Below are 27,477 nucleotides of genomic sequence, written 5' to 3' on the forward strand. Positions count from 1 at the left end.
AAAAATGCTTTCTAACTAAAAAGCAAGGATAATCAGAATTACGATCATCAAGCCTTATCTTTAAAATTTTATTGATATCAAATATTTACATTGATATGGCTTGCCCATCACTAAAGGGTTGCCAGGATAACATGATCAGCAATATCCAGACACAATAAAGATTAATAACTTCCTTGCTAAGGACAGCCACATATTACATAATTTTACAAAAGCTATCTGCATAGTTGCAAACAACTTAAGAGTTACAAACATTTAAAATATCACAATTCTGATTTGTAAATTAGAAGTCCTTTATTCACTTACCAAGACCGTATTATATCTGTCCTCCAAGTCACTGATAAACGAAGGAAATGCTGGTTTTGCCAGCTAGTTCAGAACAAACAAAAATTTAGCCCTCAGCTCTTAGTAAGATAGGGAAATTCCTTTTTCAAATACTAGATGTTGTAAACTTCTACATTTAAGCTAGTCATCAAGGCTCCCTTTACAGTCAATGTAAAGAAAGACAGACTTCTAGAAGTGCATGAATCTTGTGTTACAGAAGTCATCAAGCATTGACCTGGTAAATCACATTGCTTAAGCTCTAAATAAACACCAGTCACTGCAGCGGGCAAGTCCCAAATATTTCAATATCTGGCACTCGAGCATTTAGTAATTTTGAGGAAATCAATGCAACTTCAAGACTGTACTCAAAAAAACACTAAAAACATTAAGAACCTACATCCACAACAATTTGCAATGTATTGTCTGGTAATAAAAGTCAATCAGTCACAAAAGCATGATTAATTTCTTATAACTTTAGCCAGCAATTTTTACCCACTTAAAGCAGTCACTGACATCTAGCCTTTTCCAATATACTTTTCTCAATGTGAGCTGAATGTTCCTTTACGTTGCTCATCTCTCTCCTCTGACTATAGGGGGAGCCTGGACGCCTAGAATTTAGGCAGCTCTAGTAATATTAGATGAAAACTTCCCCATTACTAGTGTTGTTTAACATTGCTTTATACAAACATACATTAAAAAACAGCACTCAGAATAAACAGTACATTATTAATATGCAAAACAAAACACAAAACAAACCTCTTTCAATTAATGCCAGTTATGTCTGAGATATTAATTGGAAAATATCCAAGTCAATCAGTTACACAGAAAAATCTCTTGACACTATTTTTAGCAGCAAGTGGCTTAATTTGCTGGGTATTTTCTTGGTGAAAAAGGGGATCAAATCCAAAAAGACTCTACATTAGCATTTAAGCTTTGAGTCATTTGTGTTTTACACTCAAACATTAATCAGTTTGCTTCCATTTTCTACTGTTTTAATGAACTTGAAGTAATTTTTAATATTAGAGAAAGTGGTCCCTCTGGTAATACTTCCGTGTGACAGTGCATTTTCCCTGTGTATGTTGTTTATATACATAAGCACACATTTAGTCTGCAAGCACTACATATGTGTGTGCAAATGTGAGTTAAATAGAAACACGCTTATTTTCATTTTAACTATCCTCAGTGAGTGGATAAACAATACATTTACAGTTGTTTACATCCAACTTCCAGTGCATGATACTGGCACTACAGAAAAAGGCAATTCACAGATTCCATGCAGTTTGGATGCATCGCAATATTAGGAAGTTAACATAATTGTAGACAACAGATCTTCATTTCAAGGAACATTAGAAAATGGGCCAATTATGGTAATTATCTTTAAGCCAAATCTTCACCTGCTAGAATGATTCAGAGCTTCTAACTGCCAACACACAAATGAAGTCACAAGCATGCTGATGTCACATGCTTTGAAGACAATGCATTACTGACTACAGGAAAGTTCAGAATCATGTGGCTAATAAGATTAATAAAACACAAAAGTCATCAGTGAAAGTAAATCTGATAACTGGTTGGGATAAGATTACTTTATTAGCAACAGTTGACAAAAATGAAAAGGAACTCTGGTGTAATGTGACTTTTGTCTCTTATTCCAGCCACTCTGTTTGTAAGCGTGTAACAGTTAAACAGCATAATTTGTGTTGGTACACATTGAAAGCATTTGAAGATGCTTTCTAGCCCTCAGCACAAGAAAGATTTCTCAATACAGATTAGAAAGGGGGGAGCAATCCCAAACCCTAGCTTCCCAATAATATTACAGAGCGTCTTCCAATTTGAATGCATTTAAAACTAAGAATTACTTTCACATCATGTATAAATGTGGGAGTTATTCTTAATGTATTCAGAACTTGTTGCCATGAAGGCTCGCAGGTGGCTTGTCTTGTACCTCAGTAGAGACAGTCTTTTTTTTTTTTTAATTCAAAGGGCTATGTCTGCAGTTTCAGATTCAAAGCATTCTTATAAACTTGAGTTTACAAGGCCTTAGAATACTTCATAGTAGCAGAAAGAGTCTGATTTCGTGCGGCAAAAACAAAGCAATAAGAGTTTATACCAGCAGCAACATAGTAAAATATATCTAGTAATGTTATAAGAATCATCCTTATTTCACCTAGCACTTCAAGTTATTCCAGATCTTCTGTCAACTCACATACAGATATCCTACTTAAGATATCATTGTTGCATACCTTCCTCCTTTGAGATACACTGAGGGCAGCAAAGTCATTAAACAAGGATGAATTTGGTGAAGTTAGTGGATCTGCAAAAAGAATGTAGAACAATGTGTTATATATCCCTAACATTAAAAAGAAATTTTATATTTTTTAATATCTCTGTATGGAAAAAAACCCTTTGACAAAACTAAGTTTAGCAAGCACACTGCTAAAAAGTGTTGCATTTAACAGACTGTGTAACTGCTCAATTGAAATGGAACTCATTAGCAGAGGTTAGAAAGCTTAATTGCTGTTGACAATACTTAATGTCCATCTATTTGTTCCTATGCGTCCCTTCCAGAGCTGAAACAACAAAAACTGAATACCAATCACAGATGCAACTCAAAACTCCAAACTGCACGGGTTGAGTTGTCAAACTACCAGATGACTGCCAGCTGTAAACATCAATGTTTTGATAAAGCACTTTCCTCAACATTAATCAATACTCTTTAAAGGTGTAATTCTGCAAGTGAAGCACAACCAGGGTGGGGTCCAAGAAAAGGACCTGAGACACAACATAATTTAAACTAGTTTCCAAAAGTCAGCCTGGTTTCTCTCCTTTGCATGCACCACCATCACTCTCTGGCCTGTCACAGTTGAACTCCGACTGCATTTAAAATTGGAGACTTCCACTGCCTTGAACAGCTAATTGTTCAGTGGGACAAAAGAAGTAGAATTAATCACAAAACTTACTAGGAATGAACCAGAAGGAAGAAAAACAAAATCCAACCAACCATAACACAACATACCAAGATATTTCAACTTTCAAACAAGTTAATTTTACAGTAATTACTATCATATTTTAAAAAATTATAATCCTAGTAAATAGACTAGCTACACAGCAATACATGCAAATGGATTTCTAGAACACCATTTACACAGCAATTTTCAGAGGAGAAGTATATTTAAAAACTGTGTCCTTGTTATAAGGGAGTAGCATTCTCTTCTTTAAAGAGGTTAGTTTGACTGCTATAGATGAAATAGTCTGCAGTGCCTATTACAATTTGGAACACAATTCTGAAGTGCTTTACCGAAGTTCAATATATCCTCCACAGAAATTTGGGGAGTATGTTGGCCTGCACTAAGGAGACACTTTGGCTGATTGAAAACCATGTTCCAAATAACAAGGGGAAAAAAAAAAAGGAGGTTAAGTACTGCTTACAGATCAAAACTCAAAACTTAGTGTCTATTACAAATGATGAGTTATGTGATAAATTTCATAAAAACTTCACAGCCTAAACTTGAGAATAAAAACTTGTACATTCATTCTACACATAACTTACTTGAAAAGCACAATAAAACGGGATACTACAGTGGAGCAACATAAACACTTATTTTTGAGTTATAGATGCTTAACAGTGGATATTCAAACTATCATTTCACTCAAAGCCACAAGACCAATAATGATTTACACATGTGCACACACTCCCCACACTGAAGCAAAGAGAACACTGAAAATTTGCATTCAGTAGAACTTCAGCTTTAGATTACAAGTAATTACACAATACACTAGAGTTAAAAATAAAGTTCTACTAGATTTCAAATCAAATCAGAGGAGAAAATAAAACTCCCTTAAGTCTCAGTTTTACTAAAGTGAACCTTTTACATTCCCAAGTATACCTTTATATATATTTCATTAAAATTACTTACCGTGGCCTGCGTACTGCTTGGCACTGTCATTGAGAAGGCTAGGGGAGCTGCTGCTATTTGTCATCCTCTGCAAAAAAAAACAAGACAAAACTGTACATGTAAAAAAAGGTGCAGAAGACTAAGTGAAAGCGCTAGGAATGACATTCAGTCTCTTAAAACTTTCTATACAACCTGTGCCCATCCCCCCTTTAATTTATACTTCAAGCAGACAGTGGTTTGTAGTTGACAAAAAACATTTAGTAAAATTTTGCAGGAGAGCAACACAAACCAGAACAATTTTATATATAAAACAAAACACTATCTTCAATAATTTCTTCTAGGTTGGGAGGGTCTACGCAAACCTATGGTTCTCTTCCTGTACCACCAAAGTGTTAGAGAAGCCAATTATTTATCTCCTTTAAGCATTCTTTCACACTCTCCTGAAACAACTCCTCCCTTTAATACATCCTGTCAGCACAACATTAAACTTTTCCAACAAAAAAAATACTCAAATTAGTGTAGTATTTGATACATTCTCCTTAAAAAAAAAAAGAACCTTTTGAGAACTTTTCAGTAAAATTCTGCAATTCTTGTAAGCCAGCAGGACATCTGAAACCCACTCAATCCCTCCTAGCCTCCACCTGCTTCTTCTACATTCCTCTAGATATATGAGCTAGCAATAAGCTGGACTAAGTGAAGCAGTGCTGCTCTAAGAACTACTGCTACTTTGATACAGAAGTTGAAAAGTCTCTCTCCTTACTCCTGCTATTTTCTTCGACCGCTTTTTTCCCCATCTCCCAGCAGGAAGGAAAAGCGTGAGAGGAAAAGCAAGGTAACGTCAGGGACACTCCATCACTAAGTGAGCCTACAATTAATTTGCTAAAATATGCCCTGGCATGCTTTTGGCGCACATTAACCAGGACTCTCCCAGCCAATTTCCATGTACTATTTAGCAGCGAAAAGACTCGAGATTCCAAATGGACAGTTTGCATGCAGCCTCTACTTAACCCGATGAGCATACACCAGCACAAACATGCCATTTTGTGCCAGCTGGACATAAGCATCAAGGAAAGCTTCGAGGCATGTTTAATTTAGTAGTCTAGACAGACTAAAACTCAAAACTGGTCACTGGAGTTGTTCCTACGCTTATATTTTTCCACTGCCAATCTTGACATTGGTGGCAGAGAGCAAGCCTACTATACTATACTTCAATGCCATTTCATCCAATTCTTGGCCAGGAAGATCAATATCCAGGAGTAAAATTGGTAAGAACAGAGGAGAACCAACAGAATCTGGAGTGTTATCCATTATGGTAGCACCGTAAACTCACTGCAATTCAAGTTTCTCAACATTTGCAGTTCCTGTACCACCACTAACTTCACCTGAAGCTGCAGTTTCTAAAAGAACAGATTGTGTGAAGCGGTTTATATGTGGAAAGCAAGCTGCAAATAAATAAATAAATAAATAAAATAGCCTGTGCTACTAGAAAAGCAACTTGGATAAGATTTCGGTAAGATTTAGGTACTTCAACAGGTATCTTCAAATGTTACCCCTTCAACAACATGCTCAGTCTCTCAGTGCTTTATTGCCCTGTGTGTTATTTCCATTATCTGTATTCCACTGCTATAGCAAGCTTTCTCAATCATTCAGGTTTCTCTGGCACACCTCTTCAACCAGTACAAGCTCGTAGCACTATATGACATGGACCTATAGCCCATGCATATATCCTAGAACAATACGTGGAATATATGTACACATGTAAATACTATGTAAACCTTCAGTTTTTTCAAGACTTGAATGAATAAAGCTGTTTGCCACATGCTCTTTCCTTATTTTGGTGCCAAGTGCCTCATGTTCCTAAACACACTGAACTGGCACAATGCAACTCTCACTAAAACCTTAGTGATAAACAATTATTTCTTTGCACAAAAGGGATGCCTCTCAGGAAACAAAGTTTACTTATTTCTGCAACACAAGGGCACCCACACTAAGTTAAGAATTTTGCTCAAGTTCAGGGATGCTCATCTCTCTGCTCACCATCATCGAAATAAAAACATGAATACATGAAACAAATTCAGGATTATAGTAGCTCGACTATGCATACATCGTATTCCCTTCCTAAACAATGGAAAGAATTTAAATACTTTTTCGTAAATTTTACACATCTTTTCTTGACATCTGATCCATCCACACCGATCCTTATAAAAGGAAGTGGTTTAGGAATACATCTCCTAAATCTTTCAGAACTGCACAAGACTTGTCCAGGTGTACATAAAAATAGTACTGATGTGTAAAATTATTATGAAAATCTGAGTCTTATAAATAATGTAAAAGGTAAATGGTCTGTTGGAACAGAGATAAACAAGACATTGAGAACTGAGCTGGTACCAAAAATGGCTAAGCATATGGCTTAAACTTAGAACGAAGCACTTCTGTGCCATCATGTGCTGGTCTGGGCTGGCACAGGGTTAATTTTCTTCACAGTAGCTCATACGGGGCTATGTTCTGGATTTGTTCCAAAACCAGTGTTGGTAACACAGGGATGTTTTAGTTATTGCTGAACAGTTCTTACGCAGAGCCAAGGCCTTTTCTGCTCCTCACATCACCCCACCAGCAAGCAGGCTAGAGTGCACAAAAAGTTGAGAGGGGACACAGCCAGGTCAGCTGATTCCAACTGACCAAAGAGATATTCCACACCACATGACATCGTGCTCAGCAATAAAACTAGGGAGAAGAAGGAAGGGGAGGATGTTCACAGTGATGGTGTTTGTCTTCCCAAGTAACCGTTACACATGACCGAGCCTTGCTTTCCTGGAGGTGGCTGAACATCTGCCTGCCAATGTCAAGCAGTGCAGGAATTCCTTGTTTTGCTACGCGTGCACACACAGCTTTTGTTTTTCCTATTAAAATGCCTCTATCTCAACCCATGAATTGTCTCACTTTTACTCTTCTGATCTTCTCCCCTCTGCCACCGGGAGCTGAACCGACTGAGCTGCTGGCCAGGGTTAAACCACAACACATCAGTATTCTACTTTTTCAAGTACCAAGAGCTAAACATTCTATCAACAAGCTTGCAGTGTGAATAGGTGACTGCAATGATGAAAATCAGTGCTGATGTGACCACTAAAAACATAGTGCACATGAAGGGAGACAACAGATTGCAACAGAACACACTGTTTAGGATACTGAATACACAGAGCAAACAAAGCCTATGACCATCAATTGTGCCTTTTACAAAGTCAAGGCTCGTTCAAGGTGCAAACACAGTTTGTATGAACCAGGATTCCAAGAAATCAAAGCTTCCCTCACTGATCTTGAGCAGCTCTTGCTTTAACAATTGTTTGTAAGCTGTAGTTTGAATGGAGTTAAAAACCTCCACTTCACCCCTCACTTTCATGATTTTTTTTATTTTTGCTCTCTTTTATTACATATGCACAAGCTTCTTACCTTATTATTCATAGAAGTCCCATATGTAACCAGTAAAGGATTTTTAAACTGTTTTAAGATTTCTACCACACCCAAAAGCACTTAGTCTTAATGAAGGTTATTCCTGTATCTGATTTTCATCAAGTCAGGCTGAAAATGTCTCAAAAGAAAAAATAAGAAAGGAAACCCAGGTAACAGTTGTTATTTATGTTTTCTGGAAGGCAGTTTTGATTTTAAGTAACATTTCTCAGTCTCTTCTAATGATGTTGAACCATTTTTTATACAAATTCAATTTCAAGAAGAATGCAATCACAAGAACCTCAGGCCCAAAAGATGAAAGCTCCAGAAAGGTAAGAGCAACCATTAAGAGGAGAAGAAAATGATTCCTATTAAGCCTGCCAGGCAAGGCAAGCACACCCATATGAGAGCTTCAGGCTTTTTAGTACGTCATGACTTTCACCACACGGAAGCTAATATAGAAAGACAACTTTGCCATAACCAAGCACCACATCAATGTCCCTCAGTTCCATACAAACTTTTCTTTGCCTGCCTACTGCTATGATTTATTGAGGTTCTTCAAGCACTAGTTAAAATTCAACTAGGCTGATTGGTATACATGCTGCTCCTCTCCCTTTGAAAGAATTAAAAAGTTGTTTCTGTTCACATTTCAAAAGAAAGCTACTGCTGAACAAAACTATCACATTCATCCCTCTCCAAGCATTTAACTGGAGGCTTCAGCTTCAGTTCTGCTGTTGAACCTTTCGCCAGTAATAAAATACAGATTCTTTAATTTCACACGAAAAATGAGGAATAAACTTTTTCAGAATACTGTGTTAATAGCTGAATATTCAAGCAATCAAGTTACAGGAAGGGAATAAGCTTGTTCAGAAGATTTTATTCATTCTTCTAAGCACCAGGATTAATTAAAGTAACTCATCATCTTTTTAGGAACAGACTGTGTCCATTGCATGCCTATTGCATGCTAATGTTTCCTTCTCAGAATCATTGCAAGTTAAGGGCTTTTTAAAAAAAAGTACTAATTTCACACAGACTTCAAGATAACAGTGACAGAAGATCAACAGCATCCCTCTAAAAATAATTTCCGTATTAGGCTGCTATTTTAATAATAGTTTTGAGGAATAGGCACTTTTTTCAGACTCTCAGAGTCGGTAAGGTAGGAAGGGATGTCTGGAGGCCAACTGGTCCAGCCCTTCTCCTCCAGCACAGTCACCCAGAGCTGGTTGCCCAAGGCCGTGTCCAGATAGCCTTTGAATATCTCCAACAACAGAGACTCCACTACTTCCCTGGGCAACCTCTGTCAGTGTTCAATGACTCTCATAGTGAAAGTGTTTCTGATTTTCAAAGGAAACCTCCTATGTGTCAGGTCTATGCCATTGCCTCTGTCCCCGTCACTGGGCACCACTAAAGAGAATCTGTCTTCTTTGCACCCTCTCTTCAGGTATTTATGTACATCGATGAGATTCGCCAAGCCTTCTCTTCACCAGACTGAACAGCCCCAGCTCTCTCAGCCTTTCCTAACTGGAGAGATGCTTCAGTCCCCTCATCTTCATGGCCCTTCACTGGACTCTCCCCTATATGTCTATGTCTCATATAATGTGAAGCGCAGCACTGCAGGTGTCACTTCAGTAGTGCTGAGCAGAGCAGAAGGATCACGTCCCTTGACCTGCCAGCAATGCTTTACCTAACGGACCTCACAACACCACCATTTCAGTACTTTCTTGGTGTAGTATGCTAGAAAGAGAAGTTTTACCAGAAATTTTCCCACCTCCTGAAAATATACAACACCTCGTCTCTACCCTTTGACATTCAGTAGCAAACCCCCAAATTATAGCTGCACTTAAGACAAGTTTGTTTTGCTTTCATCTCCCTCTGCTAAAGTATATAGCTACAAAATTCTCATCAAGATAGAGCACGCAGCTTTGCTGCATGCAATTAGATTTAATTTTACATAGCTTACGTTACTTATCTTGCGAAGGTTTTTGCTCTCTTCTCTACCATTACCTTTCACCAAAATACATCAGATGGCATTTGTTCCCTCTGTCTCCATACTCCCCACTCTAAGCCTGAGAAAATAAGCACTTTCTTCAGGTTTATTCCTGTGCTAAGTATATTGTCTCAAAATATTTTGTAGTATGTCACAAACTATACATTTCATCTTCATACTGTTCCACTGGAATTATATCTCAGCATTTGTAGAATGTTAATTGGACTATAAAAGAAGTTATCCTGCAAAAGTATGAGACTGCCACAACCAAACAAGTCATTGTTGTCAGATCCTGTGACCTACGAAGGGTGATACCTTTTGCTTTCCTTTCTAAACAATCCAAAACTTGTCTTCAACAGGGTATTTGGCATCATCTGCCGCACGTCCCATTCACAACTGCTTGAACTTAAGCAACTGGATTTCTACAGAAAGCATTATGTAAACAACTGAATAACTTTATATTTAAAATAGCATGCCTGTAGCTCCACTCAGTTCTCAACAATTAAAAATTCAAGACATTTACAAGCTTCTGTGCTATAAGGAGAGTTTTATTACTCAACCCTTGGCAGATGTAGCAAAGGGAACAAAGGTCTTTGTGTTTATTCAGCTGCAAGGCTTTGAAGTGAGCATGGTCTCTACTTCTCAGGCTTTAGAAGAACACTTAGTATACCAACATTGACAGAGTAAAAGAAAGCAAGACCAATCCTTCTCCACTGCTCTGCCTTGCCAACTCTAATACTGAAGACTGTTAGGTCCTCTAATATTTTTAGAGTGACTAATTGAAAAGTTATGATTCTTACTTTGTACATAACATTCAGCCCAATGGAAGCCAGGTAGTTATAAATCTCATCAAAACAAGAGAAACTGGACTTCTGTGAAGTAACACAGATGAAGACATCTTCTGTTTTATACTCTTATGACCAAATTGCTCAATTCTAATACAACATTGAAAGTTTTAATATCAACGAATTCCTCTGCCTTATCCTGCCATAATACTCTTTTAACATCCCAACATAATACAGCTAAAGCTCCTTCCCACACCACCTGTATCTCTGATCAAGCCATGAGTTAGTCAAAAGGCAGCTCTAATGCCAGAGGAACAGACAGCAGCCAACCAAGTGGTTGCACACAGAACGACTGAGCAAACAGCCAAGCATCAGAGGCATCCCAGCCAGCCAGTTCCTGCCTCCTCACTGCTGAGAAAGCCAAAGGCAATGAGCTGCTCCTTGAACCACACCTCTGACTGTCTCTTGGCAGCTGCTGCTACGCCAACAGGAAGAAGAACAGCTTCAGGGACAGCGTGCAGCCTGTGACCCATGTGTTGTGCAGGGCTGCTCTGTTATTAGTTAGAAAAGGGGAAAACAGAAAATATGTGCTTTGATAAGCTGGAAGCCAGTACCGCTAATATAGTATATGAAAGCACATGCAGATTCAGGGAAGAACAGACACATGAAAGAAAACTATTAGAGGGAAATGCAAACCAATGAGGACAGAAAGCTATTAATCAATAGGAACATAGTTAGTAATTACAGAAAAGGCCAATGGAGAGCAATGAACAATTGGCTATCAGCAAGGACCTTTGAGGTAGGAGTGGAAGGATGAGGTGAAGAGGTATTTTTCAGAAAGGAAAATAAATTAATGAGAGCCATGATCACTTCAAAAACCCTGCCTCTTCCAAACTATATCAAAGATTTTTACTCTATTTTCCACTGCAAACTGAGTATAATCATTGTGTCTTCGCCACTAATCTAAACCCAATGAAATACAAATGAAATCTCAGAGTCAAAAAAATCGCTGTTCTCCGGAAATGCTGACCACTGAATACCTACATTGTTTATGATCAAAGAACATCCCCTCCCCAAATCATCATTATACAATCCTCTCTTACTTTCCTTCACTTTGCTGCTTACTTAACACCGTAACACAGATTACACACTGCACACAAAAATATGATTGCAAAATCTGCACATAGCTTTGCTTGAGGCAATATGGCTCCATGGCCTATCCATTATGGTAACTCAAATATACACAGTCACATACTCTTTTCAAACCTCAGTTTCATCTGCTGCACATGACAAACACATTCTAGAGATTAAGTAAGAATAGTCAAGACGACTTGTCTGTTGAATCCCTGATGATCATGTTGGAAGGTTTCTCATGAATGAGGCACGGACTGTAGAAAGGTTATCTCCCAGTAAAGAAAATGAGCATTAACCAGAAGAAACCGTCTCTATCATTATCTTTGCTATATTTGGGCCAGTCAAGCAACATGAACCAAGCTTTCTACAGCTGGTCATGCGATAGTGTGCTTCACTCCCTAGCCCAACCTGACCTTCTCCCATGAATAGGTCTAGTCACGATGGATACGTCCAGCTCAAAGTGGATTCAGGGGAGACAGATAATACAACAGTCAAGGGCTAATTTAGGGCAATGGCCCCACCTGACCACAGTGTTGGTCGATGTCCAACTCTAACCAGATTTGGGACAAACAAACATCTGCAGGTGGTGTGAAAATATGACTACGAGTCAATCACCTTGCTCCATAAACAGTGAGTAGCCTAAAAGCCCTTTGAGCTCTCCTGCATTGCAGCAGGCTGTGTGCCACCATCTCCTCTTGAGTAGAGATGCCTCTCTATGTTACTGCTCCTCAAGGCTACAAGAATCCTTACAGTGTCAGTCACTCAGTAAGCAACTAACAGCAAGCTGAAAGTTCAAAGTTTAGCAAAGTGATATACAGCATTGACTGCATATATATATAATCCTTTAGACATAAACCGTTGATTAAGTCTGGAACAAGTATTGGATCTAGTCACACCTAGACTCCTCTGAGGACATCCTTTCTGAACCTCATAACTCAACAGGAGAGTCTCCCTTACAGTTTTGGCTGACCCTGTTCTCTATGCAATAAACAGTTGGCGCACTGCCAACTAGCAGTCTTCATGAGAAAGGTGTGAACAGCATACAAGGAGTAAGGCACAGAACTGTAGAATGAACACTTAATCAGCTATCAAATGGATAATCATTACACACACACCATGCATCTTGTGTCCTGAATAAGTCCCACTTATAGTCTTCTCACTAAAAAAAATGATACAATATTATGAGGAATACAACTCAAAATATAACCTCAAGGCTGCAATGGCAACCTACATTTAACGTTTCGTAACATCTAAGCCTATCTTACTCATGCTTTTCTAGCACTGTGTTTATTTGCACATTTGTGCACTTTCCCCAGCTCTAAAAAAGCTGAAAAAGTTTCCTCATACTGCATCACTGATGTATCTATTTGTGAGCTGCACAGATTCACCAAAGACAACTAAGTAACTCACAGGTGGCACTGATGTTTTCACCCGCAAAAGCCAAACCAAGAAGCTAACAAGATTTCAGAGAAGACTCCCAATGTTCCATTGATGCCAGAACACTAAATTTTCAGTATATTTAGTTTGAATCAAGGACTTGGAGAGAAACAGGGACATGGATTTGTTCTCTCCACCCTATTTTGCCCCAACTTTGCATTATGCTACTTGTTTCTTTGTCCCAGCTTCTGTGTTTTTCTGCTCTCAGCCTTTGCTTTCTCTTTCCTAGTTCCTTATTCACTTATATTCAGTTCAGTTTCCCAAAACCCAGATTATGTCTATTTTCCCTTGCACTCCCTCTCTGCTCCAATTAACACAGATGCAGCTCATTATCATTAAACACAGATTCATTTCCATGTCCTTCAATCTGAAGTGGAATAAAAGGGAAGAGGGAAACAAAGCAGATCAGTATTCTTGCTTGGAGTTCAGGCAAGGCCTAGATTAGGCCAGAGCTGTAACGGCAAGCTAGAACACGCCAATGCAGACTACATCTTTTGTAAGTTATCTACCATCTAGGAAGTCTCCAGTGGGTCTATATAAACCAGTTTTGCAAAGGTGCAATCAAATGTCAAAATCTGGGCAAATTTTCAGACAGCAAAAGGTATATCCCTGACACAATCACTTATCTATCAGATTTAAAGTGTCTGTCCCAACCATAAGGCATTAGGATTATTTAAATTAAAACTCACTAAGATTTTTCCCTTGTCTTGTTTTCCAAAGGGCTGAATGACATGGAAAAATGCATTCCAAGTGGCTAAACTTTGTCAGCAGGGACTTAATTTAGAAGCTGACACAAATTAAAAGACAGACAGCATTACCAGCTTTACCTATACAAAAAAGAACTTAAATGACATCACTCAAAGGAAAAAAAGAAATCAATCTAAGAATGATTTTAAAATGTAGTTTACTGCCTTTAATCACTTTCTTAACACTAATGAAATCCTCCTTCAGCAGTAATTTTCCTTGGCCTCCAAAAAGCAAGAGGCACATCAATTTCTTCTCCTTTCTCAAACAGCAACACAATGTCTTCACTGTAACCTCACAGGCATTAGTAAAGTATTTAAAAGTCCTATGAGCATTCATGTAAAATGCATACCTTGTCTTTCTAGAAAAGTTATAATTAAAAAATTGTGTTTAGAAAGACAGCAGCATGACTGTAGAATATATTTTAAGGATACAAAACAACGACTTTGCACTAAAACGATAAAATTATGATCTCAGTGACACCAAAATTTGTAAACTTCCAGTTTCAACAGTACACTTTGGGGTCAGAGGTTTTTTTTCCTTTTTAAGTCATGATCACTGTCAGTAATAAACATTTCCACAGTTTTGCAATTCTGTGGAATAAGAAAATCCAGCCTTCTTGAAAACATGCAGTAAAGGAAGAAAAGAAAAAAGGGAACACACCTAATTACTTCCCACCTTTTGCTGAGTTATTTTTCAATCCATAATACAGCCACAACTGAGATCAAAGTAAGCTCATAAGAAGAGTTTCCTTGATATAAAAGGAGAGAGTTGTTGTCAGGACTCAGTGCAAATGGTTTGACTTGTGCTCTCCTTCATTTACCAGAAACTGGTTTGTTAAACCTTTGGGTACAGGGAGAGACCATCTTCTTTTCAGCTTTTAGAAAGCATAGCGGTTTGAGTGAGCTATTAGAGTATTTCATGTGTTAACTCAATAGATACTCATTTAGATTTTAATTGCAACAGCCTTTTGCTGTAAGTTTTGCATAATATTACCCACACAATAAGTTCCACCTCATGGGACTTCCTATGCCAGCATCTACAGAACACAAACGTTTCAGAAGATTTAAACATGAATTCAACATGACTGAACACCACCAGAGACTGAGTTTACAAATTCTGAAATTTCTGCCTAGTGATTTACATTTTGCTTCAGTGACTTTTGTTAACTGAAACAATTTCAAACTCTAATTTTATTTTGCATATTTAGTAAAAATAAGCTGTGAGCCTAAAAAGAAAACCAAGAACAGAGTTAATATATGTGGCAACGCCCAGAACAACAGCTTAGATAAGTGCCAATACAGACTAATTTTAAAGCAATGATATTGTTTCACTTCCATTCGCAAGATTAACGTGAGTATCTACTCTGCATACCCTACAAGATGACACATACCAGAACGCTCCATTTCTAGCTTTTGGACAGTTTTCCCTTCTTGGTGTAATGCCAGCGAGAACTAAAGAAACACTACACATTTCACTGCTATTACCTGCATCATGGGATACTTTGTTTCAGCGGGACTTCCAAATCCATTAACGCCAATGAAGCTGGTGCTAAAGTAGGAATCTGTGAGACTAGCATCAGCTAACCCACCGCCATCTATTCCAGGAACTAAAAGAAAAAAAGAAAAGCGTTTCAGAAAAAAAAAATAATTTACCATGGGGGTTTACTTGCTTATATCTCTTAACATTTTTTTCAGAAAGGAGATTAAATAGGAAAAGGTTGGTAACACTACTTCAAACCCATCTTCTCATCTAACCAACTAAAAACGTATTAGTGCACAGAATGAAACTTTATGAAAAAGGTTGTTAAATGACAACCTACGCAACATGAAGTTACAGCACAAATGCAGAAAGTAAAAAGCTTTGGCAGATACAAAGAGTGTGAACTTTTTGAAACAAGAACAACAAGGCATGTAATGGTATCAGAAAGAAAACAAAAAAAACTAGAAGGCAAGCTTATTTGAAGAAAATCTATATTCTTGCATACATATCTTGGAAATATACCTGTCAAGTACAGTTTTAAACTGGATGTACTGCTTCTTGTAAAGGGTAATACACAGAAAATGTACATTTAAACATATCTCAAGTCCTTTCACACAAAGCACAAACATTTTAAAAGCTTCCTTAAGAGCATAAGACTATTTTTATTACTTCATACTTCATGAAATGGCAACAACTTTATGAAATGTGGCCAAAGAACTCTTTTGGACTGAAAGCACATGTGAAGGATGTAAGGAGGATTAATTCTTTATCTAGAAAAAAGGGCCCTGACATAGAAGTACAGTACTTGAACCACAAATAAATTGATTCAATACTATGAGACTACAGAGAACAACAAGAAGTAGTCATAACTAACACAAAAACATTCAAGTAGGTACTACTTCAATATCAAAAAGAAGTTTACAATGGTATACAAGCTGCAGCTCAAATTAAGTGTCTGTAAAAACACCCACAGCAAATTATAAAGACACTAATCAGTATGGCCAGGCCACCGCAAGACAACAGGCATGAGTAATTGGTAGCTCTAAGGTAGGAAGGCACACATCCAACTCAGAAGAACATCCTGTACCAAACTATCTGACTTGCACTGCTGGGAGGACTTGCAGCCAGCTGGTGACACGTGGAAACGACTTCCTGATACTAATCCTCAAAGGAAATAAAATACAACTTTGTGGCAACTTAAAGGAATGCAGATTATAACCCCTCAAATTTCATCAGAATGGGAATTTTCCCTCCAAAACAGGCTACATAACCTGGTGAGCCATTTCCATGCTGCAGGCACAGGAAATAGCAAAAGAAGTACAGCCAGATGAAGCCACGGGAAGGGCTGGAAAAAGACGACGACTAGCAGCACCCATACTACGAACACATGGAAACACTGCCCCAACACTAGAGCTGTGTGAACTAGCCAACCCAAAGGTAACACTAACAGCACCTCAAATGAATGGGTGTATTTGGAGAGAGATCAAATAAATTAAATACTTTAGTGCTAATACAGATCAGCTTTGCAAGCAAACAAACACTCTTAAAGTATTGCTGCCAAATCTAGAACATTATTTGTATACTCTGCAGGATTGAGGAAGGCACCTAAGGAAATTTAAAAATGCAAATTACTAATGAACTGCAATGACTTTAAAAAAAAAAAAAAAACAAACAAAAAACCCCAAACTTTTAACAGTTATCTAAGAGAACAGGAAAATAAGGCTTCCTGCATCATCCATGTCTTCCTTTATAATTCCAACGAAGCAGACACACAGAAAAACCAGAAACCTCTAGCTACAAACCTAAAAATGATAAAGCTTTTTTGCTTTGTCTTTTAAACATCTGACCCTCTTTTGCCTTCATCTGGGAAATTTCCATTCAAAAAGCCTAGGAAAAGTATTTATGGTTGAACTACTGTGTCAGGGGAAATATTAATGTCTGCAGTAACGCCAATTACTGTCTCATCCTACCTGCTACATAAGTCCCTAACGCACACTGTGAAGGTCACCATTTTAACACAATTGTTTTCTGGCATCATGAAAAATACTACAACTCATTCATACAGGTAAACCAAAAGATAGCAAATCCATGTTTAATTATGAGTCATTTCAGTCTAGTTTTCCCCTAAATTATTCAGGGTTAACATTATGGTTTTTACTTATTTTAAAAATGTATTTCCAACATAGTTTTCTCTATCTGCATTTCAGTCATTACCAAAAACTGCTAGTGTTTTTATGGTACATCTTGACAGTAAAACACCTGTTCCTGGAAATTCCAAGATACACCACATAGTTTCAGCAGCATATCTGCTATTTCATCTCACAGTTATCTCAAACTCAGATTCTATTCAATATTTAACAAACTAGGAAGGAACTCCCTTAGATTACACAATCAGCTTTACAAATCCTTCAGCCTCTGCTGAAGAATTAAGAGCCAATTCTTTCCACTTCACCCACTGTTCTTGACTATGCTAAAGTCAATGTGAAAGCCCTCTACCTTCATTTCTCTGTTGGACATATACAGTTAACACAAAATCCTTACAAGTGGAAAGAAGCAAGTGAAAGCTTTCAAGTTTTGCCACATTCAGCATCAAGGCATGCAAAAAGCACTCTGTGTGAAGTCAGAGCTGACCTCCAATAACTCAAGACAGCCAATACAGTTACAGTCATCTGACCAGAGCACTGGAGCTGGTGCAGGTAACCTTATTAGGCAGGCAGCTCAAGCTGCAAGAAGGAGCACGCTTTGTGTAGCAACCCCAGAGCCAAGCAAAGCTGAGCTTGCTGCTGGGAATCACTGTTCAAATGCTGATGCCTTCCCACTGCTAGTATTTGCTAGGCTAGCCAACCTAAACCACTTAAAGCTGTTCAAAGCTACAAGTTAGGCACAACAGATAAGTGAAAGATAACCCAGAACATTTTCTTTTACCTAGCTGTATGAAGATTCTCTCTCTACTGTAACGCAATGGTTCGGTTGTGCTGATTGGTTTCTTTTGGGGGTTACCACAAACTGCCATAATCCAGTGCTGATCTACCATCACACCACTGAATCCTGTTGGCGTTCCACCTGCTGCACTAACCACAGTAATAATCTCAGGGTGACTCTCAACTGTAAGGTTTTCTATTGTTCTTTTGAATGGTCCAAAACTACATCTCTAGCTAAGAGATCAAGATCACAAGAAAACCTACTCTGTAGGAAAAAATCAAAAGAAAACTGTCAGACAGTAAGCTCACTGGAGCAGCAGGCAGCTTTCTTGGCAGTAGTTCATATTTAGAACAGAATGCTCTAGAAGTGCTAAGCACAACTACTACCTTCAAGAGAAAACTCAACACTAGCTTCCTTAAATTAACCACTCTATAGTAACAAGCAAGAAAATTAAGACTAGCAGAGAGAAGATGCAGATTACATACATATATAAAAAAAAAAGTAATTCCTGCATTTCCTATTGAACTAAAAAAAGCATTCACTACATATTCCACTTCTGTTCACAGAAGGAACATTCAGCTGTTACAGTGATGAAAGCTCAGCAAATACCTAAAGAGCCAAGGCAGCTTTACTTTATTAGGCACCTGGCCTTCTCCGTGAGAAGTAGAAGGCTTTTATCCTCCTTCTGCCAAACATTTGGCAAGTCATAAATTCTCACTTGCTTCTGGGAGACCACAGTAGTGCAGAACATGAAAAAAGAAAAGTCATTTATCATAAGCAATCTATAGGAGAAGGTCTTCAGGACTGGGTATGCTTCAGCACATGAGCAGTGTGGAACTGAAAAAAAAAAAAAGTAGTAGTCCAAACTGGAAATAGACAGAAGACATTAGTCCTTATTAAGTTTTTATTCTCACATGTTTCTTAATTCACATCAGATCTTGCACGTGAATTGTCTTTCCAGATCTTTCCCACGTAACAATTGGAAGCATACACTTTCAAACACTCTGCATATAATGCCATTACTGACAAAAAAATTCTGAGGTTTCTCTCTTAAAGCATTGATCATAACTTCAGGTAAGTAAGTGTAGATAATAATTTTAGAATGGAATTGGCCATTTTCCTCACAAGAACACGTCTTTCCATTTTGTAACTGTACTATTTATGTATCGAAGTTTACATTTTCAACAGACTCTTCCTTAGGGAGAAGCAACAGCTTCCTTATAAAAGTAGGAAGGTTGACTGGGCAGGTCTCAGACAAAAAGATGGATGGGAACAACTAGGAATCCAGTGGGGAAAAAAATGCTAACAAGTTACATAAGCACATACGCGAAAACAAGAAGAAATTGCTAAATTCCATCAATATTAAAGCCAGAAGTTATATCCTGGCAATTCCAGAAAGAAATTAAATAAAACATCTTAAGAAACTCAGAGGAGGTTTTCTACTTCTCATACACACATTATCTAATATTTTTTTTGCTTGGTGAGTAACACTGCAGCTTAATGTGACAACTGCAATTAAAAATAAATATCTTCTTATATAATTCTTCTCCCACAGAATTTCAGTAGAAAGTAGGCTTCCCATCAGTTGCAGGCACCAAAGAGAAAAAACAGATAGCTGGTTTTGCCTTTCTTATTACAAAGACATTTTTCAGGAAAAAAGGATCTCATCTCAACTTAAGCACTTGAGTACTGCTCTGATGAACTCAACAAACGTGCTTCAACAGAATCAGTGGGTTTTGGTTGGTTTTAGTTTAATAATCAGCTTGTCTAATAGCAGCACTATTGGAATACTACCACTGTCTGAAAAGATGCCATTTCTAATATTTTCATTCTAATATTTTACTAACCAGTAAACAAATACTGTAATCTCCTTTACCACTTCATTTACAACCTTAGTATCAGCACTGATCATCTCAGAAACTGTTCTTAATATTAAAAGGATCCTTTACAGTAGCACGATATACTGCCCCAAAGGTGAACGGGGCATCATGAAAGGTAGATCACAGTAGATGTTTGAGCCATACTTTTCAAAAGAAGAATTTTAAGATTTTGCGTGAGGTAATAAAAAAAGCTCTATTTTATTAGCAAAATCTTTCATTTTGCTATTATCATTGCTTAAAAAACATGCCACAATCATTTTCATGCTGGGAAAAAGTTTATGCAGAGAAGTAATCTTGATTGAAACTCCTAGCACTGGTACAGTGCAGGCACTTTTCACCTCACCACAGCCAGGTAAACAATCACAGGCTCCCATGTGCATACACAGGACAAGGTGTTACCTTAAGGCAATATAAAGCAGTAAAAACTACTGTGCCATATCACCAGTGGAATTTTACAGAGATAGCTATCCTAATACTGAGACAAGAACAATAAAACTTTTATACAAAGTCTATCTATGGCAAGTCATTTAAGCCTTGTGTCCTTTTAGTCTCCTAGAGGCACCGAGGTGTCAGAAGAGCTTATGCTTGTCCTACTTTGTTTTGTACTGACATGTTTGTATCAGGAAATAATCATGTGCTTGAGGTGCTAGCCTCATTTGTGCACCTCTGTAACGGTTCATGAGCACTATATATATTAGTACGTGCATCTCAGCATTGCCTTCTCTACAGTGCCACTACTGTTAGAACTTGCTAGGGAAAGTGGATTCTCCCGGCGTTTTTATGCCTCTCCCATTCGATCCAAGGTTTTTGAAATGCAGACTAAGAATCAGTGAAACAGAGACAATGGACAAAGAAAAGACACCCCCAGGCATGAGGAGCAAAAGTAAAAGCACACGCCTGGGTTAGGATACTGTGACAGAGAGAGTGCAGTTGGAGGGCAGACAGCAAAAATGAACCAAGTTGGCTGAAAGGCAGACAGGAAGCAAAACAGTTTGGGAAATGCTGCCTTATTTACAAACACTCCCACTAGGCGATGAGATATTCATGGGCATGCAAAGCAAAACAGCAATCTTTACCATAACATTAAATGACTGGGTTGCCTTTTTTTTAAAAAAAAAAATTATCTCACTGACTGAAAAAAGGGATAGGTACCATCCTTTTGCTCTGTAAAATCTTGGTACAGAGTCTAGAGCAGCAGGACTTCTCATCATGGACCAAGTCCAAAAGCACAGTGATAATACAAATTAAAACTGATACTTTTTCAAAGGAGTCATCAGAACTACACTGTTATCAGAAACAGCAATTCAAAGTAATGCAATTACTTAATATCACAGTACTCAAGAGATAACCTCCAAAAGCTTTTACAATTCCTAATATATTGCATCAAATTATTCAAAAAACTGCATCAAGATTTTCAAAGCACACATTTAAGCTTTTGTTTTCAATAGCCCCCCTGTACCCAAAACTCTGTTATTCTGTAAGTCAATCGTTGTATGAAACATATGCAGATAACCTGAACAGAACACTGGGACATTTTTCACAACAGTGCAGGAAGATACATGAAAGAAACATCTTCCTATCAGTCACATCAACATTCAACCAACTTAAGTTGAGAGAGTCCGCCCAGAGACAACAGTTACTGTAAATCGCATAACCAACCTGACAACAACTTGTACAGTGCCTGCCTCTACTCTCACTTTTGTATATCTCTACTTTGTTTCTAAATCTCAACTCTCAAATTTAAAGGAAAAAAGGTCAGGAGTAAAAGGCTGTTAGAAGTAAATTAAAAAATACAGCTGAGTTCTAAGCACAAAATATCTTTGAAGGTCAAATAAAACAACTAAATAATTAGAACTTTAACTCCTGGAAGATTCAGAGTGAACACACATGCACATAAAGAGTGTGATCTACACCAACTCAGCTCTAATATGCAGTGATTCACCACACTGTCCTTACTAGAAAGCAGCAGATCAGGAAAACATCAGCCACATCAGCTTACTATCTAAATCCCTCCATTGACCCCCTTTTCATCGGCTGCCTTGAGACCAAGATTATTTTTCCTGCTTTTGAGGTTCTACAGTAGTGCTTCTGCCTGTATTTATCACCCCACCCTCACTTACCATTTATCCACTTTTCCCACAGCAGTCTAAATTTGCTTCTAGGTGGTTCCTTACACAGAGAACTCTTTCTCAGCTGGTCCCCAAGGTCACTAGTTTCTGGGCTTTCAAATCCTTCCTGAAGGCCCACTCCTACAGTGATACCTATAAAAAATCAGTTATGTAATACCTGCTAGACAGAAACTGAATGGGGATGCTCTGTATCCTAAAAAGATAAAACTTTCAAATTAAGATATAGCACATAGAGTTTGCTCACATAACTATCCCACACACACATTCCTTTTCACATTTGCCTTTGAAGCAGACAAATAATTACAGCAGTAATACTGCTTTCTTTACATTCTTCAATACCCAGCATGGGATAGGTACTACAAGAAACAAATAACTACCAGTACTCCTCAGCTGTCCGTAATTCCTGTGGAATATGTGGACTTCGAATGATTTCCCATACAATAAGGGAAACCCACAAAGTACATGAACAGATAAAATCAGTTTCAAAGCCAGTTAACATTGTGGGGATTTTTAAAGTTTCGTATGCTTAAACCATCGCTCAAAATTCCACATAACTTTGCAGATTGAGAATTTTTCCTCCTGTTCCTTTTTATTTCTTTAGCTCTTCCCAATAATTTTTCCTCATTTCATTTCCACATGAAACATATAAAAGTGGAAAGAAAACTCATGCCTGTAGCTTCCCGATTTCTGGAGTTGTCATATGAGACAAGGTGATTAACTGCAATCCGTAATTTTCATTTTCTCCTCTGCACCTCTAACATGTTATTGTTTTTACTCTTCAGTTCTCAGCTGTGTCTAAACAACTCCAAATATCTCAAAAGTCTCTACAATTCTCAAAATTGTCTCTCCACTTCTTAAAAACATTCAGAGCAAAGCAAGGTGGAAACTGTATCATCTATCAACTCCTAGAATAAGCATCAGGAAAATTAAAAGCAGAATGCATCTCTAAAAAGAAAACCGAGACATATACCAACAACTATAGCATCATTTGCAGAAAGTACAAACAGGTTGGAAAAAGAATTCTCAACCATACATGTATAATTTCATATCTATGTTCTGAATACAAGCAAATAAGAAACAAACCCAGGGAAAATTGACCAGTATGTGACATACCACAACTATATTGATAATTAAAAGTTTGAGTAACTGCCTGCTTCTAAGTACCTCAAGCTGTAAACACTGAAATACTACCAAAGAAAAAAAATACTTAGAATAATCCTGACCATTGTTTCATTGCATTAAGAAGTGTAATCCAACGGATTACATTTAGTATCTGTTTTGCTGAATAGCTTATCTTTCCCTTTGTTCTATATCCACTACTTCATTTTGTTTAGAAGGAATGGACTGGTAAAGGCTTCAGCACCTTTTAAAAAGCAGCAAACATGTAAACATATGGGTCTTTCCACTCCAAGTCCAGCATGTTTACGGACTTCACATAACCTACACTGTAATGCTCACTAAGCTAATCACCAAGCAACTGCATATAAAGTTGCTATAGTGGCAGCCACGATCCACTACTGTTGTGTTCTGCCACATAACACGTGAGTGGCAGGCTGCGAAAAGAGCCATAACGCTTTTATTAGGCTAACCCAATGCATCCCAAGCCCTGACATCTCTTAGCAGCTTCCCAGAAACTGGTAACGAAGTCTATCCACAGACAGGCTTTCTCAGCAGCTGTGGAGAAACACAGAGTAAAGCCACTTGGGGAAGTTATCGTGGGCACCTCATAGGCAGACCTATATTTCAATTACAGGTTTCCTAGGAGCACTTTGAGAAAGGCTTTCTGGTACAGAACCAGATGAAAATGTCTTACAAGGGGAGGGTGAGCAAACTTCTGGCACGGGGATGCTGGCCAGCAGTAGCACTGCTGCTGTGGCCAGCTCCACTGCCAGCAGCTCCAAAGCCAGCAGCACCCGCTGCTGTTGCTGCTGCTGCCAGGTCCAGCTCCTAGCTCAGCACCCATTTTGGTTATATTTACAGGAATCAAAGACAAGATGAAAGAGTGAGTGCTATGTATGCACTTTATGGCAGAAAGCTGGATAGAAGTTCACAAATGTTTAGAATCACCTCAGCTCATATCTATTAAAACATAACACAAGGTCTACATGCAAAAGACCACTACACCTATTAAACTACTCAGAAGCTAACAAACACAACTGCAGTCACCCATGTAACTTTAACTTGTGCAACTTGCATATAGACATGACACATTTTAATATTACAATGACATTTTTCTTTAGACAGCCCCTCACGCAGCATCAAGAAGGAACAGCACCCTAGGGAAGAGCCAGCAGGCCACAGCAAAGCAGGCTGCGAGTTTCCTTCTTACAGAAGGTGGAAATTTCTAGAGAGAACAGAGCACAGACACAAGAGGAGACATTTTTCATGCTCTTATATGCCCCCTACCCATCCTTCCCTGGGTTCTTCCTTAAAACCCTATTAATCAATCCCATCTTTTCCCCTAAGTGTCAAGCAATAGTTATTCCTCCACCTCTGCTCTTTCTACAGCCTTCTCAGATTAGCTACGATTGCCATCAGATTGATGCATGGGACATAGGTCTATTAGGAAAGCACCATGTACAGATTTCAGCAGCCAACAAATCTAGAGGAAGTTTTTTTCTATTTTTTCTTTCCTCTTTTTCTTAGTCACAGAGGTGAAAAGGTTTCATTCTATTTCACATAAAACTTTAGACATGTAATATCAACCATGTTTCCTATTTTGTAAACATTTGGCTGGCCAGCTTACACATGAAGGTGAACCACACAGAAGGCTGAGCATTCACAGCTCCATGGGAAGAAGTAGGAATGGTGCTTTGAACACATGTGCTCCAAACATCAAATAGTTTGGAGGTGGGGGGCAGCGGTGCTAGCTACCGAGAGCAGGCAGAGCTCATCAGCATGGTCAGTCTCGTTTCCCAAGAACAAAAAGCCACATAGTCAGTCCAAAGCCACATTTAGCCCACTACCTCATCTCTGACACTGTACTGCAGTGGGTATGTGGACAAAAGCACAAGCATGAGGCAAAGATAAAGCAGGATTTCCCAGCAGGCTCTCAGCCACATGTAGGGGAAGATGAGTCTGATTTAGGATAATTTTTTTGCATTTAATAATCTCAAGCAGAGTTTTCTTCACGTTTGAAATCCCTGTCAGATGTTAGCATCCAAAACACCTATGTCACAGAACAGCTTATTAACCACACATCGTGGAAGAAACTTCTCCTGATTAGCTCTGAGACAGTCACCTGCTCATTTCACTTTGTGCCCTCATACTGAAATACTTCTGCACTGGAGCGTTCCTTGTATTTTCGCTGTTCATCTCCTCCTTATCACTTAATGTTCCCATCACTTACGTTGTGAAAATAAGTCAGTATTTGGGGAGCCTTTGTGATTACCACAGAAAACCTATAAGCAAATTAATAATCCTGTACTCAAAGCAGGATTAGAGTAACACGCATGTTACAACGAGGCACTGACCCACTTTCAACAATAAATAGGACTACACAGTTAATTAGTCAACAAGCATTATCTGCTCTGTGCACTGAATGAGGCTGGGGTCCAGTGAGGAAGAAAGAAGAGAAGGGGAGAACCACAGCCATGTTGCTGAAGACTACCGAATAGCTCTGAATTAGGAAAGACAGTTGCTGAGTCTGTACAGGCAGGTAATTTTCAGCAATTCCTAGTTTTGTGCTTTTAACCTCAGAAATGCATCATTTAATACAACTTTATCTATTACTTCCTACATCCACAGACATAAAACTTTCATTCCATCCACTTAGAAATCATGGAGGTTAACACCACAGGTCATCAGCAAGATACAGATTTTAGGTACTAGCTTGTGAATACCTATGCAGGTCAACTCCAGATTTTGAAAAACTATTTTCCTGACTTGTTTCACAAATGTAAACCAAAGCAAGGAACCTCAGAAGCAAGACTAGGCCCACTCCCTGGCTCTTCAGCTAAATTACTCTCTTCTTTTCCTTACTCTTTATTACTAGCTAGTCTCCTTCCTGTAAAATGATCACCTACCAGTCCAACCTTTTGCCTCTTATAAGATCAGGTGAGAGGGTTTTCCTATCAGGTAATCACTGATAATACTGGAGTGGGGTTTTGTCCATTCTTGGTGCCTTCACTCCTCACAACAGGTGTAACTGCAGAGAGCTCTCCATAGTTTTAAGCCTCGACATACTCACTAGAACTAAGTTTTTCAACTAATTTAACTGCCCACCTCTGAGCACACATAAATTACAAGGGCTTTTCTTAGATTTAGGGCTTGGGCAGATTTTGGAACTCTTTCTTATCACAACAGCCTTCATACATGTGCTTTTACCACCAAGCCGAACTATGCACCCTCTCTCCAAGCCTGAATCCCCTAGATTAATAGATTTTAGTGATTTCCTTTCACATAGGGGACAAATATTTGATGCCTAACTGTCCAAAAGACCAACTTATCACTGCTGAATTTCTCCAAGATATTTCTACCTGTAAAAAAAAACAAAATAAACAACAATGAAAGGCAAGGAAAACTTCAGCTTGAACAACTGAAACCTGGCAAAATGATCAAAACCCAAAAATGGTGTCTTTTAATAGAAAGCATTAAGCAATTTTACATTTATAGGCTCCTCCTGGAAGGGTAGACATGACACTGCTGTGTTAACGTAAGACAAGCTACCAACTACAGAGATAATACTGCTCAGCAGCACAAGCTCACCACACCTGGCAAAACAGCAGTTGCAGGTTCCTGAAACACACAGCAAGCACTAAAAAGTGGTTGCACGATGTTCAGCACGATTGCATTTAATTTCAGAAGAAATATGGTTGTGGCCATTTAGTAGTCTAGTCACTTAAGGTAAACAAATACCAGGTTTATGACAGAAATCAATAATGAAACCAAGCCTCATATACTTATTTAAAGGGGCACAACTTTTCTGAGGGAGCATCTTTTCCTACCTGCCAAGTGCTGATTTACCTACGAGTGGAATGGTTATTAAAAATCAGTTTGCTAAAAACACCACCAAACTACCGGACTGCATATTAGGAATACGCATAACTGAACAGTTAACAGCAACACCACGCTGCATGGCACACAGGCAACCTGAACGCTCTCCATTCAAGAAGGGACTGCATATGAAGGCTAAGGAAGCCTTAGGAAAAAACATTTACCAGCAATTTCTGATGATAGTGATAGATAAAGTAGATAAAAACAGAAAAGAATTTTACAAGTAACCATATACATGCAATGCAATAATTCAGCCGGAGCATTTAAAGCTTCCAATAGCTGAAACTCAACATAGGTTGTCTGGAGGCACCCACTCAAGGGTAT

At 38.4% G+C, this 27,477-nt stretch overlaps 1 protein-coding gene across 1 annotated transcript in view; it reads right to left on the bottom strand.

Annotated features, from left to right (window-relative positions):
• PAN3 (poly(A) specific ribonuclease subunit PAN3) overlaps window positions 1-27,477 on the bottom strand; it is an 80,442-nt gene that overhangs the window by 51,770 nt on the left and 1,195 nt on the right. The window contains exons 2-6 of the mRNA XM_069883147.1: window positions 22,150-22,290; window positions 15,233-15,354; window positions 4,236-4,302; window positions 2,562-2,632; window positions 304-366 (exon numbers count right to left, since the gene is read on the bottom strand). Coding sequence (XP_069739248.1) covers window positions 304-366; window positions 2,562-2,632; window positions 4,236-4,302; window positions 15,233-15,354; window positions 22,150-22,290 — 464 coding nt within the window. The remainder of the gene's footprint in view (window positions 1-303; window positions 367-2,561; window positions 2,633-4,235; window positions 4,303-15,232; window positions 15,355-22,149; window positions 22,291-27,477) is intronic.

The sequence above is a fragment of the Phaenicophaeus curvirostris genome, chromosome 1 (genome assembly GCF_032191515.1).
Source record: "Phaenicophaeus curvirostris isolate KB17595 chromosome 1, BPBGC_Pcur_1.0, whole genome shotgun sequence".
Classification (NCBI taxonomy): Eukaryota; Metazoa; Chordata; class Aves; order Cuculiformes; family Cuculidae; genus Phaenicophaeus; species Phaenicophaeus curvirostris.